The following is a 20,587-nucleotide window of genomic DNA, read 5'->3' as shown; positions in this document are numbered from 1 at the left end:
CTAATTTATTGCATAAAATAATAACTTTCAACTACAACGCAGGGCGGGCTCCTCGCGGCTGCAGAACTTACGTTACATTGTTGGGAGAAGTATGCCATTGACTTTTATTTACGTAAACGTCCTTTTGTTATTAGCATTCACGTCATCTCCGGCATCTTCTATTGCTGCGTTTCGTCGATAGTCGATCTCAGGAGCGCTGCAATCGCTGCTTTCAACTCCACAAAGCGGGCATAAGCGGGCACGTGTAATGGCTGCGTGCGCCCAGGTACAATAAATCCCCGTAAACAGTAAAACATTTGAGGAATAGCAAAATCAACCCCGGCGTTCGTCGATTCCCGACTCGCTATGGGTGCCTACCTGTCGGAGCCAGTAACGGAGAAGTTCTCCTCCAACGAGACGGGGAGCCGTATATCGTACGGCGCGTCGTCGATGCAAGGCTGGCGAATGAGCCAAGAGGTAAGACCTCTCTCGAATTGTGTTCATGACGTGCCAGATCGCATAATTGTCGCCGTAAGTCAACGACGCTGTAGGCGTCCGAGAACTGGGAAGCCGCGGTCCCGTTGATGGCATACGAGCGCCCAACCGTGTTTTGGTCAGCGGTGTTGGCGGGCTGGCCGGTCCTTTCTGATCCGTGAAATAGCGTGAAGTACAACTGCGAGCTAGGAAGTCGCGACCTTTCCATGCATGTTTTATTGGACTTCTTTTTCTTTGTTATGTAGATTTCGATTCTCTGCGCATGGTTCCCCTGAGTGTGATCTAAACACTGCGTTCGCGTTGCGGCGGTTGTTTGAACGCTTAGGCTCCGCCCACGTTGTTGATGTAAACAAACCTGACGACTTTCGTTCGTTCCTGCTTTCAGGATGCCCACAACACGATCTTGAATTACGATCGCGAGACGTCGTTTTTCGCCGTCTACGACGGTCACGGTGGTGAGTATGCCTCCGATCATTCGACGCAAAACCTGTAGATAACAGTTGCATGCTGAACACCTTAGCCACTCGATCATTGCTTGCTACTTGTTTAATTGTGTATGCGCAAAATATTATATAATAACGTGCCCCCATGGTGCGCGAGTGTTTCTGTTTTGTGATACAGGTTGGTGAGAGATACTTTCCTTGACCGGAATCAGTACAGAGACGTTCTTGATTAACAATGCCTTGTTGACTCCCACGTTTGAAGGGAGTTGGAGCTGTATGCATTTATTAGTTGGTTTCTCGAAGTGTAACCACGTGCGAAACTTTTAGCGGCGTAAGAAGTAAATTAAACATGTAAACCTTCCCGAGGCGAATGAACAAATCATTTGGCTGCTGCTGAAGCTGCATTCTCGTAAACGTTCGTTGTATAAAACGACTTGTTATAACGAATCAGCATCTAACGCGAAAATAACTTCGTTATATCCGATATTTGTTATAAACGTATATTTGTTACACAGTGGTATCGGAGTCAGACAGACAGACAAGAAACTTTAATTGGTCCTAATTTCACTCCTGGTATCGGAGTGAAACATATTTACTTTGCTATACCCGATACTTCGCTATATTCGTGTTTGTTGTGCCAATGTTCGGTTCACATAACTACTAAAGCAGAGCCTCCTAGTTTGCATCTCTGATGACTAAGGTGCATCTTCGTTTCAAAAACCTCGGCTGAACTAGGCTAAGCTTGGGACGGCACATGATGCAATAAGCTTCATGGTACTGTGAATTGTGATGCAAGGATATTCTCTTGTTTACTGACGATTGTTAGTTGTGTACAACATAGCAGGCTGACCTTGACTGACCACCTTTTTATTCTTCACACCATGTTGACATACGTACCGGCGGCCAACAGGTCACATTTTATATTAATAAAGTTCAGATTACTGTTTAAACTTGTATTGCAATAGCTCTGGATTTCTCATTAGAACGAACCTGACATACCTTTCTGTAAACTTGTGCACAGTGATCTTACCCCGTCGTCCTTTGGTAGTTTTAGTATCTGTTAAAAATACACGATAAAGATGTTTTCAAACAAGCAAGCAAATAGCTTTTCCCCTCAGCATTCAGGCATCCCTCTAAGCAAGAAAAATTTTAACTAGGACAAGTACTCGAACCAAGAATAATGAATACAAAAACCTGCTGCTCTACTGGTACTGTGCGCCATCACTCCTTTATGTGCCATTCAGTTCACTTTTATTTATATTCTTGTTAACCCGTCTGCAGATGTCATGCAGTAGGTAGACTATGTAGAAGATGAAATTGGCTTTTGTTGTCTTGTAGCTGGCAAGGGTAGAGGCTTGGGTATGTTGGTAATTCATCATAACACAAGCACAGCATAAAAGACGGGGACAAGTCTTATTTGGAAGTCAGCACTGTGTGTGTCTTTCTATGTTGTCCCCGTTTTTCGCACTGTGCTTATGTTACATTGTCTTATAGCATTACAATGGTTGATTACAATTAATAAAATGGCCGTGTAAGGGCAACCGTAGCATCGGTGTGGCAAACAAATGTTGTGGCTGCATGGTTACTTGTCGAGGCAACTCTTAAATGCCTGGCTGTTGTAGTGTGTGCACTGGTAGTGACCTTGTAAAAGCTTGTGTTCTTGCAGTAGATTGAGAGATCGATGGGGATTTAATGTCCCAAAGGAACGCAGAGGCCATGAGAGACGTATTGGCAAACTCTAGATTAACTTGGCATATCTGATTTGATCTGATGGATGTTTGATGTTTGCCCAAAACCCACCTGGCAAACAAGTGTTTCTGCATGCTTCCACTAGTGAAAGGCAACCACAGAGGCAGGGAATCGAACTCGTAACCTGAGGCTCAACAGCAGAACACCTCAGCCACTGAGTAATCAAGGCAGATATGCACTCAGAGGAGCTGCAAAAGAACTTACTTAATAGGTTCAAACCGGCTACAGCCACAATTGATTTTCGGCTGGAAGCAGGCACTGAAATGAAAGGAGTGCTCAGCGCCTGTTGCCTTGATGTGTTCCCTTGCCGCAGGTGCCGAGGTGGCCAAGTATTGCGCCATGAAATTGCCCGACTTCGTCAAGACACTGTCATGCTACAAGGAAGGGAACCTTGAGGAAGCGTTACGGGAGGGCTTTCTTCAGTTCGATGCCAGCCTGGTGACTGCCACCGGCCTCAGCGAGCTGAAGGCACTAGCCGGGACGAGTTCCGACGACTCAGGGGAAGCGACTCCGGAAGAGGGTGAGGCGGACATGCTGCACGCTGAAGCCACAATGCCCATCGAAGACCTCCTAGCACGCTACAGTGGCAGAGTGAAGGAAGTTGTGTGCGAAGAGAAAGAGAGTGGAAAGAAAGGCGAAGGAGATGTGGGCGATGGAAGCAGTGCTATTGACAAACCAGAATCTCAGACAGGGGAGAAGCTCGTCAATGGGGAGAGCTTGCAGGAAGAGCAGTCAGTGCAGAAAGCTGACAATGAAGGTGAGTCCTCAACTGCCTTCCTGTGTAACGACGGTTAAGCATTGCTGGATTAATACTGTCTGCTGGGTGAGTTAGTGTACCTGTGGAGTTGGATTAGTAGCTTGAAAAGATGGCAGACGAAAGAAAGCAACTGACATAGTTTCTCAAGTGTGCAGCCTGAGAATGATTGTTTCAATATGTGAGCATCAATACTTCTGATTCAAGAATCATCCAAGATGCAGAGAGGGTCACTAAAAAAATCGTACATCTATAGTTGACTGAAGATATAACAAAATTTTTATCTGGCTACTGATTCCTAAAACATATAAGAAAAATGCAAGTGCGTCAAAGTTGAGTCTCAGAAGAAGTGGTCTAGTCTCGCTTTTGTTGACTTCTTTGTGTTCCTGTCATGCAGTGAAAGCTGGAGGCTCGTGCGACACTGAGGCAGGGAGCTCGGCATCGCCATCGGGGTCTGCAGCTGCAGGCGACAAGCAGCCAGAGTCCGGGAGGAGGTCATCGCGTCGAAACTGGAAGCCCTACATGGCGCTGGTCGCTGACCAGGACGCGTCGTCCGATTCCTCAGAGAGTGGGGAAGATGAGGAAGAGTCTGAGGAAGAGGAGGAAGTTGAGGAGGAGGAGGAGGAAGAGGAAGGAGAGGAGGAAGCAGACGGGGAAGATGAAGCGTGAGTCCCTCATGCTGAACCTTTTGCAGGTGGATTTTCTCCAGGAGCCCTTTTGGCGCCGGATGCTCCTAGAGTTACTGCGCAGTCGAACCTCAATATAATGAATTATTAGATTTAATGACGTAGGCATAAAATTACTCATTCCTCATTTCCTTTTTTGCCAGTATCAGCATGTATGCTTAGGACAAACGTCAAGTATAACGAAAGGATTTTCATGTCGATGCGACTTCATTATATTGAGGTTCAGCTGCATGTGCTCTCAGAGAGAGAGCAGAGTTGCACGTTTTGTTTTCCATTCACTGATCACACTTCCATTTGCCGAGCACTGTCAGGTGGTTCGAGCTGAAACGATGCAGCATGGAGAAGCTGCCACTGCATCACCACAGTTTGGCACCTTCATTGATGGCCTGTGCCTGGACAACTGCTTCCAAAATTAGTCTCTTGTTTTGCATGATGAGCAGATACAGTGTAACCCTTATTATACGACTTTGAGGGGACTACACAAAACTGTCGTATAATCCAGGTGTTGTATAATTTTAAAAAAGAAGAATACAGGCAGTGACAATCAGTATTGCCCAAAAAGAGGGTACACATCACCTGAATAAGACCACGACACGAACCTTCACTATTCCAAGGAAGATAGTTTAGATTATTTTTAAGAAATGACAACTAAGCATTTAATTGAAGGAGGTTTGGGCAAATCTTTATTCTCACCTATAAAAATATTAGTGATCTTTTTCTAGACGTCTGCCTACCCGTGACGCATCAGCCTCCTCTCAAAAGCTGCAACATCTGGCAGAAAGCCGCTGACATTGTTGTGTGCACAAACAAACCGCCAAATGTTTTTGACGCTGCACAACACGCCCACGTAATCTGGAACAAACTGACAATTCAGAAATGAGTTCACTTATCGTCCTTCTCCGATGTGGAGACACCTTTCCTTGGATGGCATTCTTGGGCGATCCCTTTCGGAGATAGTTTCACTTTCGTGAAATTTTGTGTGACTTGGCCCTTTAAGCGTCCCCGGCAAGTGCTTTTGGCGCTGTGCCAAGTTCGTTATCAGTGCCAAGAGCACTATCGGCCATATACTTCGAGGAGATCGGTACCAGGTTGAGCCGAGTCTCGCGAAAGTGAAACTATCTCTATAAGTGATCGCACGAGGTCACGCCACCTTCAAGCTTCCTTGTGTTTCAGTACTTCTCAAGAGGCTGCAGAACCATTTAATTCGGGAATGGTACCAGTTCACTACGAGGCCCATAGAGCCCTTCTGACTGGCATCGCACCTAAAGAGCGCCTCCCACCGGTCCTGCCTTCCGTGAATCATTAGCATCGAGCTGCTGAGCCACGGCAGAGTTTCCCTACTTCTCGGCCGCCCAAAACTGCTCGTCTTTCGAAGCGGGCCTCATGTCAAGAATAAGCGAAGTCGAAGCGCGAAAGACCACAAGTCACTGCAGCACTGTAACCGTAATGTTGATTCCAACAAAAACCAAGTTTTTACTTCGGTCAACTTGTCTATAGTAGAGTGTACCTGAATGGAGGCATGGGTCCAGCGGACGCCTTGGCAAGCGGCAAGGGTGGTGCAAAAAAAACACTGAAATTGTGGCGCCGCTGCCGTCACCTTATCCTAAAGCTCCAGCTCTTTCAGCAGCGCCCATTGGCTGAGGCGAGCTCACAGGCTGAGTAGCTGTCGTCTGCTCGACGCACCATCGTTGTTGTGTCATTTGCATCTTTTCTGTCGCTCTTTCTTCATTTTATTGACTACAGGTCGGTGGGACATAAAACACTGTTTCTCCCACCGAGTATCAAAGGTAGATGCAACAGAGTAAAACACCTTTCAAAGCTCCATGCAGCTGTGGTAGGGTCTCCGACGCGACAAGCGTCTAGTCGGCGCACGGGCTGCTTATTCAGATGAATATAGCATAGTTTAAATGAAAAATTAATATCTTGATTTCAGGACTGAGCCAAGCGAAATGAAATACAGAACTTGCACCCAGACCAACCTCTCTGGAAACTCACAGAAAGCATCATGTGACTATATCAACACTTTGAGCAGCAGGGCCGCAGGCTTTTTGACTCTGGTCTCCTGCCATCAGCGTATGAATGAATTTTTCGCATACAGTCACACGTGGTTATCACTAATTGACTCTTGCTCTAAAAATAGTTTGACAATTCAGTATATCCAAACCTGGCTATAACAAGTTTTTGTGATCAGTTCATAATTGAAGGATAGAACAGAACTGCGCTAATCTAGCTGAAATACCCCATAGCAACTTGACTCTCCCAGTATCACGGGTGAGTAATGCAGTTACGGGGTAGACTCAAGCTATTTCCTCGGTTATGCATTGTAATTCACCTTATCTGGTACTTCTAAACACGCTTTCAAGCATTTTTTGAATCGTATTATTACTGCGAAATGATGCTGCACACAGAGAGCAACGAGCTGGACCACCTAACCGCATTACCTACAGTGCTCCAAAGCATGTTTAGCTGCATCATTGAGCAAGAGGAAAGCATATGCACTAAAAGAAAGGTGCTGCAGGTTCAGTATATCCATGAATATTGCTAAATAAGTTTTGCACATTTGACAATATCTCTGTCACACGAGCACGCAAAAACTCTTTTACGTAAGCAGTCTCGAAAGACTTTTCAATGAAGAGGTGTTGCATAGCCGACACACAGCACCGACGATCTCTTTTTAGTGTTTCTTCCTGGACACACTACAGAATGCATGGCGCTAGAGTTCGAAACAAAATTGGCCAAAATAAACTGATGTATCTCAAAATTTAAATTGAAAACTTATTGTATTACACATTTCGCAAATAACTTTAACAATGCCAGATTAACAAATGTTAATGTAAAGATTTGTTGTAGTAGTTTACGGAGCATTTACAGAACTAGCAAAGTTCACATGTTTTTCTGGGAGTGCTGAGGCTCATATAGCCAACGACCGATTTTCTGGACACCCAATTTGGCTTTAACAAAAGAAAATGAGTATCACTGGGTTTACTAGACCTGAGAAACAAAAAATTATTCTTTAGGTGACCCTAGGCGACAGAAAACTATGCATTTGTGCGTTTTCTTTAATATCTAATAATTGCTGGCACTCACTGGTTTCTAAGCTACTCTTTTTTGGCCATAAAAGAGATTAATGAACTCCTCCACTTCCAGGAAAAACAGCTTCCGAAAAAGAGATTGCTCCCTGTCGTGTGTGTGCAGGCGAAACTCTTTTTCGGGAGAAATCTTTTTGCTCGGAAGACTTTTGAGTGCGTGTGTGACAGGGGCATACGAAGCATAATTGCTGTACCTGGGTTTATTTTAATCAAGCCTGAGTGCAGTGGTGCTCTGGGGGCTTCATAAATACTTATGAAAGAGTGCCAGTATTCGTACTGTCTCACCTCGTTCCATCACAACATTGCTGAGTTAAATTCCAAAAGCATGGATAACTGTTTCACACTGGGAAAAGTGCGTGCATGGATTTTGATTGTCTAGGTATTGTTCTTTGAAGAAGTGAAAGTTGTTACTGAGCGCTGTAGACATTGTTTACATGTGATTTCCGTGAACTAGCATGTTATAGCCTGAGTTAGGCATACATGAATAGCAGCTTTAGTAGCTGAAAAAGAGGTACATTGCATGAGTGTTCGCTTACTGGGTTCTTGCGATGTGTTCCTGCCTGTTTTATTTCATTAAACCTGTCTCTCTATGTGTACTGACCCTTTGAGCACCCCAACAAGACGCCTCATTTTTCATCTTCTGTGCAGGGGTTGTGGCGGCTGGAACGAGCGACTGAAACGGAGACTTAGCCAACTCAACACATTGCCAACTGGTGATACTGAAACAGTGAGTCCCACTTCAGATCCCCCTTACGCTGCTATTTTTTTTTTTGAAATGCACCGGCATATCCATGATCTAAAGTGCTCCCAAGAACACACTCGAGGAAAAGCAGAGAATTGTGTTTGCCGTCACTCATTTATTCGCTAATGTTTCTCGGCTGAAGTGTGACGGCAAATTTTCTCAGCGATTCCTGCAATGAGTAGCTGCTTGGGAAATGCTGCTGTCCTTTATTGCCTTTGAGTAGGTGCTCAGTGCTTTAATTAAAATGTTTGAAGCTCAGGAATCACCAGAAGCAGCATGAGAAAACATTAAATAGCATATTTAGGTCAAAAATCGGGCACTGCTTGCTACATGTCACAGTTAGGAAGAGGATGAAGTGAAGAAAAGTTTCTTGGGAATGCTGAGGCTCATATAGCCAATCTCCGATTTTTTGGACACTTTTGGGGCATTGCCACGTATACCATAGAATCAATGTACAGAGTACATTGACAATACGACAGTACGGCAATAACACGAGTCCTTGCTTGCACAACGCTCTCTGGTATGGTGCCGAAATGATGTTGATGTTGATCTAGCTTCATGCACAAACGCACAGGGCACTTGGAGGCTGTTGTTCTGGGGAGGTATTCTGTAAGAGTCCACCTAGTGGACTGTCCATTTCGGCCACTGCTCATTGGCTAGGGCCGCTTGTCTCCTCCTCCCTCGTACAGCTGCGTCCAATCAGCAGCCGCCGTAATGGACAGTCCACTAGGTGGACTCTTACAGAATACCCCCCCTGATCTCTGAGGCTTGTTGTTCTGCTGGGCCACCCGATGGCAATGACGTACCACCGTGTTTGCGCGACGAAAAGTGGAACCATTACGTTTTAACTAATACATATGCAATAAGCTGGTACGGTTTATGCGGATACAAAACACATTATGTTCAATGTCCGCTGAGTCGGGGATTTGACTTTACTACTTTTAAAATGAAACTACCGTTTAAGCGGGTACGGTCTAACGAGGTTTTACTGTATATCCGCCTAGAACCGGCGCTCACAACGCAGATCCACTGGCAGCCATTGCCACCATCGTAGCTATGGCTGCTTCAATGTTTGCTACTAAGCTTCTTGCCGTTCGATGCTGTGTTTTTCATTGAAAGAATTCACTGTTGTCAGCAGTAACCCTGACTCCACCTTTGTAATCCTTATCATTGTCTTCGAAGCTTGGAAAGCACAGCGCGTTGCATAATGCCGGTTCCCAAATGTTGCCTTCGCCTCAATATAGCAGTGTTACGTGGTGAAGCATACTGAGAGGTAACAGCCAGTTATCACGGGACACAGTATGTACAGGCGCCGACAAAAGTGGCATACTCCATGCAGCGGGAGCCGGAGCAGCGGCACACTGCATCGCGACGCCATCTACAGACGGCATCTGGGATCGAGAATGGCCAATGTCTGCAGATAATAAAGGGCACCCATTGGCTGTCTCGATCCCAGATGCTGCCTGTAGATGGTGTTACGATGCAGTTTGCTGTTGCTCCGACTCCCGCTGCGTGGAGTATGCCACTTTTGTCGGTGCCTGTACATGAATTCCTTATTTATACATGCGTGCACTCGCTGTCTCCTGTCGCAGTATGAGCACCAATATGCCTATTAAGTGTACTGGCAAGCCTTCAGAGCTTTTTCGGATGTGACCGTGGGGATTTTAGCCCTTCGTGGCACTAAAAGGCAAGCATTTATTTTTTCGGATGTGTTCGCGGCTTCTAGGGAGTCCGAAAAAAATCAGACGTTGACTGTATTTTTATTCTATAGAAGATAACGCATCTATACTTAGTTTCATACATGGCAGACCATGCTGCAGAGGCTAGAGAGACTTCTCTCGTAGCTCACATTTGGGACCAAAAGACAGTGCACCACATATGAAAGAACAATATAAAGCATGTGTCATACAATTTGATGTAAGAATGTCACATATATTGCATGAAATGCATTGGAGATACTGAACCTATTTACACAGAAGAACAGAGTGACATGTTTCTGCGACTGGAAGCCATAGCACACTATTTGTGCCCTCTATCAAAATGTAGTGGGTCACATACTGTAAGCACAAAAATGCACAGTATATGTAATTTGACATGAACTTCCATCCACTAGTTGCAGTTGTAATATACAGTCGACTCTCGTTACAACGGACCCTTATAATCTAACAAAGAAACATCCGTTTTATCCGAAGTCCATGATAACCAAAACGCCTCACTTCCAAAACTTTCGTCGCGACGTCAAACAACATTATTGCAAAGAGTGAGTGACGAACATTCAAAGTAAAAAACAAAAAGAAAAGTCGCAGTTTCAACCAAAAGGCGAAGCATCAATTGCGGTAGCAAATTAAGCAAGATAAGCACGGCAGCAGCAGCGGGCAAATTGACCTTTATGCTGTCTCTTGCTTCAACATGAACTAAACGTTAAAAGCACAGCGCATACGAAGCTACCGGCACTAGGCGTACTTTGTCCACATCACAGATTGCTTTCACGATACGGCAGCCGTGCCGTAAGCAGCAACCGCCAGAGTAGAACCCCTTCTTTCTCACCATCACGCTCCCCTTGTGCCACACGCGCGAAAGAAGGCTGCGCGTTTCCACCCAGCCTTCCTCCCTCGTGCACGCGATATTGAGCCGCGATCGTCGGCTGACCCTCGCAAGTCAGTTGTCAGCCCTTGTCGTCTTGGCAAAAGTGCATTTTGTAAGCCCGATTTTAAAGAAAATTGCTTCTAATTTTGTTTGCTATAGCCTGTAGTACGTTGTAGTGTGGTCCATTAAAAGTGAACTAAAAAAGTGAACTAAAAAAGTGAAAAATAGGTAGAACACACTAAGGCTGAAGTATGATCCATTATATCTGAAAGTCTGCTGTACCACGTCCGTTGTAACGAACATAGACTGTATATGAAGCAGTTAGTCTGTAGAAAGCATTGCAGATTAAAAGGAACTGCACTGTGAAACACGCGGAATGAGACTTTTATGACCACACTGCTTGTGCAGTGTTAGTATGGTAATAAGACTAGCTACAAGAACTACTCTGAGGAGTAGCAGGAGGGTCATTGCCTTCTGTTCACAACATGTTTAAATTTCCTGTCGTGCGTAGGAGTGAGACCAGCTCTGAACATGGGTGTTGCTTAGCTCACACACACGTCTTTTCTCTTTGCAGGCTGGCTACGACAGTGGCTGCACAGCCGTTGTTGGTCTTGTTCGAGGGCATCACCTTGTGGTGGCAAATGCAGGCGACTCGCGTTGCGTCATCTGCCGCTCTGGCCAGGCTCTGGACATGTCCCTTGACCACAAGCCAGAGGATGCTGCAGAGTACAACCGCATCCGCAACGCCGGCGGTCGCGTCACAAAGGAAGGGCGGGTCAATGGTGGCCTCAACCTCTCTCGAGCCATAGGTCAGTGTGCCACAAAGTATTTGCTAACTGCATTGATCAGTCGCAAAGTACAAGCAGCTGTTATTCAACATTCCACACCTTCGTATATGTCATGCAAATCTCTGAGAAAACAAAAGAACTACAACTCAGTGAACTGAAACCATACAAATTGTACATTGTCTTGTATGTATGCATGCATGCACTTACTGATTGTTCTTTTTTCATTCTCAACATGGTGTTTGAGAAGCACCTATGTTGTTCAGATAAGTGGAGATCCTCATGGTGCACTTTGGATGCACTTCTGACTGAATGGATTTAGCTGCGCTGTTCAGAAAGGCAAACTAAGTGCCCATTATGCAAGGGAGAGAACAAGTGCTCAGAAATGGAATGTGTGATTTGAAAACGGTGTTCTTTCATTGCTTCAGCATCAAAATGTGGGTTGTATGTGGAACGTATTTGTTCCTAGAGGGCTCCACATATTGGCGGGCACTCTCTTTCATTCGTTTCTTTCTTACTTTATTATTAGTATCATTTTATTACCTTAAAAATTCCTGCCACCACATGCTAAGTCAAGCAAGTTGCCTTTTTCATGAAGATACCATTCCTAAGAAAGCAAAAGACATTCTGCCCCTAGCAGCATTGTCTTAGGCTCGGCTGAGGCTGTAACAGTGTGAGTTAAAGAGGAAATCTATACTAATCAGTGATTTGAACCATCCATCATTACTAACCAAGAGTAAACACACTAGACAAAGAGAGAAAAAATGCAGGGCAATCTCTGGACTAAGGTCTGAATCCAAGCTCGTTTGTAAGGCGACTTGTTTGAAGGTAACACTTTAAAAGACAAGAAATGCGAACAGCAAACGCATGCACCCAAGGCACTGACTTCCAACTTAGTTTATCCAACTCCATTGGGCTGTAGCTTTGGCTGTGAGGTCGATGCTAGATCTTGCCTTATACATCAGCTCTTGGGAGACCTTTGGATGGGCCAAGGATGTGCCAAGCATGGTATTAGCACCATTGCCTGTGCATTCGAGAAGGCTTTGCACAGATGTAACTCCGTTGCTGTGTCGATGAGCTTGTTTCCTGATCAGACGAGCAGTAACGGGGCGACTAGTATTTCCACAGCCATCTTCTTTCTTGCCACCTCATGTATCGGCATGTTGCTTTGTGCCACTGTAGAAGTTTCTCGTGCTTCATTTTAATGAGCTAGGCTTTTGTATTTAATTAATTGTAAAGCTCCCTTCTTTTTCTCACCAGGTGACCACGCATACAAGCGGAACAAAGATCTCGAGCTGCGGGATCAAATGATCACTGCACTTCCTGATGTCAAGACCCTCGACATCAATCCTGCCACAGACGATTTTATGGTCTTAGCCTGCGATGGCATCTGGTGAGAGTTCCTCAAAGTGTGCTTCTGTGTAGGCTCGTAAAATCTGTTCTGCACTACAGTTGAGCCTACCAGCAAAGAACTTGTGAAAGAGAAGAACTTGTGATAAAGTGTTAGCTGTTCCTGTTATCGAGCTGTGAAATCAGTGAAACAGCCTCTCGAACTGGAGACAAACATTTGTGTGGTAAAATGAAGGTGTCAGAACGAAATGTTTTTTGTTCTGGTTTTAGTTTCGTTCCACTGAAAGTAAGTTCTGGTTCTGCTTCATAACGAAACAAAAATGATCCGTAACGGTTCATAACGGATTTGATTCGCATCCAATAATTTTTTCAACAAAGCAACGATAAAACCATAGTATTTATTTTTTTCAATCAGCGAATTATGAATTCTGAGATCATGCTCAGGGTCTCGAGTCATGGCATTGAGTGTGACCTTGGAAGCAGCATGTCATTGAGTGTAGTCGTCGAAATGCAGGCTGGCGTTCTGACAAAATGAACTTAATCAAATGATAAAACTTCGGTAACAAAGCGTTGTACCCTTAGAAAATGAAACGATAAGCTCTTCGCCGTTAAAGCTCTGGGTTTTGCTACGATGTTGATCTGCTAGTGCACCGAACGGCAGGTGTAGGTTAGTAGAGCACTCGATCAACTATCGCTTACACTATCCCCGCCCGAGATATGTGCCCTAGTGCTGACCTTGCATGGCCTTCGGTTGTTTCGGATTGCCGACTTTCCCCTTGAACTGAAAACGGATAAATAATGTTTCAGTTACATTCTCGTTGTGGTCAAATTTCCTTTCCCCCTCTTCTTTTTAATTTTGTTTTAGAGCGCAGCTCTTTGGCGTCCGTTCCTGGGTTTCGCGTCGGCGTCGGCGTCGTCGGCCTCGTAACCAGCTCCGCCCCCCTTTCATCCCCCCAGCGCTAGCAGCGACCGACTGATACCGCTGGATGCCGCTGACGCTGCTAGAGAGTCAAGATAACGTGACTGCATAGAACACCGTCGCCGCCATGCAGAAAGAGGAGGAAAGGGTCCCCCCCCCCCCCCCCCCCTGTTCTTGTGTGGCGGATAGCTGGGGTTGACTCACTATCGCCGTCAGCGGCATCAGTCAGTCGCTGCTATCTCTTCCCTCCTCCCTTTATCGTGTTGTCCGCTTGCTGCGCGCGCTTCTGCCCCCATCGTTTGCCGCTGGGTGTACACGCCGCCCCCCTCCGCTTCCGCTTACTGCTGGTTGCTCTCGACGGCGGCGATGAGCCTCCGCTTCGGCGGCGCGAGCTGCAGGGTCTTCTCGGCGGCGGCGATGAGCTTCTGCTTCAGCCTCGCTTACTGCTGGTTGCTCTCGACGGCGGCGATGAGCCTCCGCTTCGGCGGCGCGAACGGCAGGGTCTTCTCGGCGGCGGCGCTTAGCCTCTGCTTCCCCCACGGCTGTGACAACCTCGCGAGGCACTTGTATAGATCTCGTCTTTGAGAATCAAGCATTGGTGTACCAAGTCGAACATATATCAGTCTATTTCTCCGACCACAAAGCTTCCTTCATGACTGTCAAGAACTGTTAGTGGAGTCTTTGTTAAAGGAATACGTGTGAAAAATAAAAAAAAAATTATGTGATAGCGCATACATGTGTTGCTCGATTTCTTTGCCTCAATCTATCCAAAAGGTGAAACAGCTTATTTGCTGCGCTCAAATTTCGCATTAGGAAGTAACGTAATCGCCGGTAATTTTTTTCATTTTTGTTTTATTCCAACACACTGGGTAAAACTGACCCTAGTTCTTGCTGTCGCAGTGGATAAGCACACGGGGGAGTTTTTCAAAAAAAATTTTTGAAGACGTAATGTGAAGGTAACAGCTTGATTTGGGCGAGTTGGTTCATACTGAATAACATAGGTGCAAATTTATGGGAAGGAAAAACAAAGAGACTGGAAAGATAGCTGTCCTTCCCATAAATTTGTTGCGATGTGCCTCCGTTATTCAATGTGAAGGTGCGTACAGCCAAAGCTCCTTGCATCGTGTTCTCGCCGTACAACAAGAAAATGTTTAAGTCTGATAAATTAATTTGTAATGTTTAAGGTCCCAAAGAAACACCGGCGCTATGAGAGACACTGTAGTGGAGGTCTCCAGATTAATTTCAAGCAACCGGGGTTCTTTAACAGCTACCTAAATCTAAGTGCACGAATGTGTTTGCATTCTGCCTTCAATTGGAATGAGGATGTCGTGGGTGGGAGTCGAACCCACAACCTTGTGCTCCATGGCAGAACACCATAACCGCTGTGCCACTTTGGCTGGTAAACTTTAACTTGAATATGCGGTATCCAGATTAGCAGTCGCGTGAAGTTCCATGAGTTGAATTGCCTTGCAAACCAACAATACCAAGCCAACACGGCCTTTAGTGATAAAGTGCTGGGTCATGAGAAGTTTGTAAGAATTCGGCAAACACTGCCAAATGAATCAGCGCTGTGTTTTGGTGTTCTTCGGCCTCTTTTTTTAATTCGACCGATTTGATCAGTCCTGTCAGAGTGAAACAGAAGCCTGATTTTATTATGCCCAAACAAGCGGGGTGACATGTTTCTGCCCCCAGCCACCACAGTGCACTGCTTGTGCTCGCCAGGTAAATAGAGTATGTCACATCCTGGAAGCACAAAGGTGCACATATATATATATGTGTGTAGGGAGGGGGGATCGAATCCCGGCCATGGCGGCCGCATTTCGACGGAGGCGAAATGCGAAAACACCCATGTACTTAGATTTAGGTGCATGTTAAAGATCTCCAGGTGGTCGAAATTTCCGAAGTCCTCCACTATGGCATGCCTCATAATCAGAAAGAGGTTTTGGCACGTTAAACCTCATAATTTATTTTTTCATTTGTGTGTGTGTGTGTGTGTAATTCGATGTAACCTTACATTCGCAGGGTGTAGTCGTAATATATGAAGTATAATTATGCTGTAGGAAGTGTCGCAGATAAAAAAAACACTGCACTGTGAAATGCACAGAGTGACTTCCGTGACCTTAGAACTATCTCTTGCACATCTTCCGCATCTGTGTCTGCCAAGTACGAAACAGATATTAGCTTTATTATAAAGGTGGTTGACGGAGCTTAATTGGAAATGTGGTGTGTAATGCATGAAAAGTTTTCTGTCCCTAGATCTTGTGTAATGTTGCAAGAACTGTGCCAGAGATCTTTCTGTGGTGGCGCAGGTTTATCTTTTTGTCTTTCTTCTTGATACCTCGTTTCAAAACAGAAAAAATTATTTCTGCAGGAACAACATGACGAGTCAAGAAGTGGTAGATTTTGTGAAGCGTGAACTGGACAAGGGTACTCGTCCACTGTCTGCGATCTGTGAAATGGTAAGCCGATCAATAAGTGGCTTTGTAGGCAACTCCAGCTTTCCCCCCCCCCTCCCATTGTATATTTGAGTTTCTGCATGATGCTCCTACGGCTGCTGTAGATGTGCAAATATGTAAGTGAACTAATTAATTAATTAACAATGTTCCATCAGTTTGTTTTCTGCATGCCATGTGAAAGAGAAGTGTTTTCCAGATGTCGTTGCAATATATATATATATATATATATATATATATATATATATATATAATGTCCTCGGTAATATTTTTTCATAACTTTTCTTGTTCTTTTCAGCTATTTGATGCTTGCCTCGCCCCAGACACAACAGGCGACGGCACAGGGTGTGACAACATGACTTGCATCATTGTACAGTTCCATCAAGACAAAGACAGTGGCGACCATGTCGCCAATGGCAACAGGGGACAGAAGCGGCCAGTATCTCCAGACGGTGGAACCCTTGAGGGGGCAGAGAAGTCCGAAAATGACAGCGTAGAAGAGACTCCATCAAAGCGGCGCCGTGCTGACGATTCTGCAACTGCCAGTGATGTTGAAGCCACTTCTAATGGTGCCAAAGCGACAGAAGTGACAGATGCATAGACGTACAAACTCTGTCATTCTTAGTTTGTTTCCCCTTTTCTTTTTTCCTTTATATATATATATATATATATATATATATATATATATATATATATATATATATATATATATATATAATCTCCCTCCTTGCTTCTTTAAGTCTCTTTTTGCATCACAACTGTTGGCCTCACTTCAGTGTCGCTTGGTGCAGAGTCCACACAGCGCAAGCACTGCTGTCACGTGTGTTCAGCATAAGCGCTTTACAGATTGGAAAGAAAGCACTTTCATTATTCTAATTTTTTTAAATCGCTGCAGATTTCTTTCTTGGCTACATACAGGGACTCATGATTTCAGTCTTATTTCTAATTTGATTGCTCTTGTAGATGCTGTGACCATTTTCTTGTGCAGGCTTTCTTTTGATAAACAGAACTGGTCTGCTAGGAGAAGGCCCCATGAAGATAGAGCAAATGATTTTGCATTCTGTAATTTCAGAAATGTTGTTCGCCTGTGCTGTTGCAGAAAGAGAAGTTTTTTGAAAATTGTCCTAGCGAGATCCATATTTGTATGTACCGTACGTTTATGAAAAACGGAACACGTATTCTGGTCAGCAGTACCCATGCTGAAGTGCAGGCCAGGAGTACTTGCTTGCGTACTTGTCTAACGTTACCTTGATCTCGGTCAGTCGGTTAGTCTTTCGAGAGCATTTGAACAGCACAAGAGAAGAAAGGAACAGCGATCGTTCTGTTGTCTCTGTTTCTTTTTTATCTTTAGCACTGTCGGAACATTGTCTAACAGCTGCTCAGCTTTGTGGAGAAAATTAGCATGTAATTACGTTCTATTGGTTCGGCAACAGTGCTATGGAAGTGTAAGCATGGCAAATCAAGAACTTGAAAACACAGCTAAACGTTTGTTGCAGCAGTGGCGTGAGCAGGCAAAAGGTCGTTTATTTATTGATTCTTATTTTTTCTTCTTTAATGCTTTGCATATTGCCTTGGATCACTAATGGAATATCAGTTTAGGCACAGAAGCACATTTCAAGACAGAGCTCCCAGTGGTACCATTTTTCACAAGCAAAGCAATTCATTAGCAGATGTTTCCTACCCATGTCATGCCTGCAGAAAGTGTGAGGCATCCTTTTCAAATGGGTTGGTTTAACAGCAAGTTAATTATCTTCTGCATAGCATGTCCCGCTAGCAAGCCCGTCTGATGAACCATGCTGATGATTGCATAAATTGCCGCACTGCAGAGCTTGTAAATGTGTAACATGCAAATGTGAAAGCTTTGCACATTTGTGACAACTGTACTTCAGAAAATTATGCAGTGCTTCAGTATTTCATGTTAGGTGCATTGCGTTATGTCTTTAAAATGTTCGTCGAAGGTGTAGTGACTTGGCCTTCAGTTCATACGTTCCTGGGACTTCCGCTGGCCATCATTTCGCATCAAGTGTCGTCTCCTAGTGTTTTTTAAATGTTGTGCAGAGGAACTTTGTTGTTTATGATGACGCATTCATGGGCAGTAGTCTCATGCAAATCAAGCTGCCGCCAGCAAACTGTTATGTTTCATATGATGGTAAGATTTATTGACTCTTGTACTGTAAGCTGACCTGCCTGTCACTCATATTTTGACTGGCGTACCTTTGTTGAAGTAGATCATGTGTAAAGCATATGCTGTTTCATAACAGGCAACGTTAGTGCAGCTTTTGTACTGCGTGTTACCATCTCATACACATGCAAAGTTTTAACACTGGTTAATTTTCTTGGTTGTTGCCCCAAATCCATGTGCAAGGAATGGTGCTTGTACATATCTAAAGGTACAGTTGCCAGGATGTTTGCATCACAATCTTTTTTTTTTTTTTTTTGGTCCTGTTATGTCTTGTATGCACTGTATGCTTGTAAATAATTGCTGCTTTTTCTCAGACATGCTATGTTCAACAAAGAAGCATCACACATAAATATAAAGTTCATGGAAGAAGCGATATACTGTATCATAATTTTTTTAAATATAAGTGTTCTAGATACAGTACGTCAGCCATTATGACACTTTGACACGTGCAGCGGATTGTTATAGAACAGACATTTTCTCTGTCCAATTCAAACCAAGGAAGAAAGAAAAAGTGATAATCTGCATGGATCTGTGTACAAACTTCCATGGATGGCTGCTGTTGCTTTTGCTGCACTCGTTCAGTTTCCAACTGGGGGAAAAAATGATTCTTAAGAAATTGTATTGAAAGTATGATGTTGCAGCGTCATTTCTTTTGAGTGATCAGTTACTTATGGAACACTTGCGCCTGCTCCGACATGAAAGCTGCTCTATGGTGACCAGCACATTCACCTTGCAGAGACCCTCTTTAAATTTCAAGAATGCTGATCCTGGAATATGACAAATCAGTTCTGCAGAATCCCGCAAGGTGGAGGAAGTATTCATGAAAGGTAAAATTGTCATCCACCCGAATGTAGCACGAAGGTACAAAGGATACCCATGTGGGTTTCTTTGTCGCCTTCCTCTACCTTGCAAAATTCCGCAGAACTGATTTGCCATATTCTGTGTCCCTGTGCTTTGTGTTAATTCTCCCTCGCGCTGCTATCTGCTAGCCTCCTGGTTAGCTCGCGTGGTAGAGCGACCGCCTCGGAAAGGCGTTGGCAGCGGATTCGAACCCCAGATCAGGATCAATTCAGCATGCATACGTAGAGCGTTCTGAGTAAACACTGCTCCAGTAACTCTCAAAGCACAGTCACTACAGTTTCACAGCTCTTATGGCGCCCCTAAACCCCTCTGAGTTTGGAAATGTGTAGCACTCTACAACAAATATACAGCCGCAAGCATATTTCAGAATTCACAGGCGTTTGATGAAGGATTACGCACTCGCTGCAGTTTCTCCATTGCCTTCACATTCCCCTCGTCACTGCGTACAACTGCTGGCAGCGCAGTGAAAGCTACAGGTTGTATCCGCCAGAAGGGATCCTTCATTTTCCACCTCTGATTCACGATGTCTGTTGAATGGAAGCTTTACGGTAGGATCAGCGACACACAATGAGCAAGCCTCTCTTCCCTTTTTTTTTGGAACACACAGCCAGCTTTCATCATGCTGGACCTCATGCGCATCGTCGATTGACCAATCGACAGCTTCCAAACCTGGCAACAGCGTGCACATGACCCTGCTGGTGTCGCGACTCCTGAAGTTCGGACTGGAAAACCCCGGAGAGGAACACAGGATTGTTTATTATTGCGATAGCAATTATATGGACACTCTAGGCGCATTTCTGCCATCACTGTGAGGCTCCATATAAAGTGCAAGGGCGATGAAATAGTCGCCGCACTTTTTATGTTGTATATGCGAGGGTGAGCCAGCGAATGCAGCTCAATCTCGTGTGTACAAGCAAGGAAGGCGGGGCAGAAGCGCGCCTCTTCTGTCACGCGCGACCCACAGGGGTGAGGCGAGGGAGGAGGAGCGTCACCTGCTTACGGCACCGCCATGCGGACGCCGCATCTTGAAAGAGATCTGCGATGTGGCCAAAGTGCGCGTCCGTGCGGGCGTCATCTTGAAAGCGATCTGCGATGTTTGCAGAATGCGTGTTGTGCCAGTAGCTTCGTATGCGTTGTGCTTTCGACGTTTCGTTCACGTTGAAGCGACGGCTGTACGAAGGTCAATTCGCTCGCTGCTGCTGCCGCGATTCCTCACTCCAGCGTTTTGATGGTGAGTTTTCGTAGTCATCGGCCAAGATGTGTTCATGTTTACCTGTACGCGCGTGAAACCATGCTTGTTAATTTAGTTATAGTCGGGTACAACTTTAGAAACAAAGGGGGCGTTAACTCCTCCGAGGCGGATGCCCAAGAGCATCCACCAATGGGCATGCACTCTGGACTGATGTCATAAGCCAGACGGCCGGTGACCCCACCGACGAAGAAGATAGTCGCTCGTGCTTCGAACTGGGCTAAGTCGCGTCAGCTGTGTGCGTCAGCCCCTCGTCAGAGTGAAT

General features: G+C 45.1%; 1 protein-coding gene across 1 annotated transcript; it reads left to right on the top strand.

Annotated features, from left to right (window-relative positions):
* The first annotated feature begins 93 nt into the window (after positions 1 to 93).
* Positions 94 to 18,842, top strand: LOC142557562 (protein phosphatase 1G). Its single transcript, XM_075669499.1, has 9 exons — positions 94 to 456; positions 860 to 929; positions 2,980 to 3,423; positions 3,818 to 4,085; positions 7,844 to 7,922; positions 11,098 to 11,332; positions 12,569 to 12,701; positions 15,949 to 16,036; positions 16,329 to 18,842. The coding sequence occupies exons 1-9, from the start codon at positions 346 to 348 to the stop codon at positions 16,629 to 16,631; spliced, it is 1,731 nt and encodes a 576-aa protein (XP_075525614.1). The 5' UTR covers positions 94 to 345; the 3' UTR covers positions 16,632 to 18,842.
* Positions 18,843 to 20,587: the final 1,745 nt, after the last annotated feature.

Source organism: Dermacentor variabilis, chromosome 9 (assembly GCF_050947875.1).
Source record: "Dermacentor variabilis isolate Ectoservices chromosome 9, ASM5094787v1, whole genome shotgun sequence".
In the NCBI taxonomy this organism is placed as follows: domain Eukaryota; kingdom Metazoa; phylum Arthropoda; class Arachnida; order Ixodida; family Ixodidae; genus Dermacentor; species Dermacentor variabilis.
Note: the sequence above shows the minus strand (reverse complement) of the source record. Positions and strands in the feature narration are given on the sequence as shown.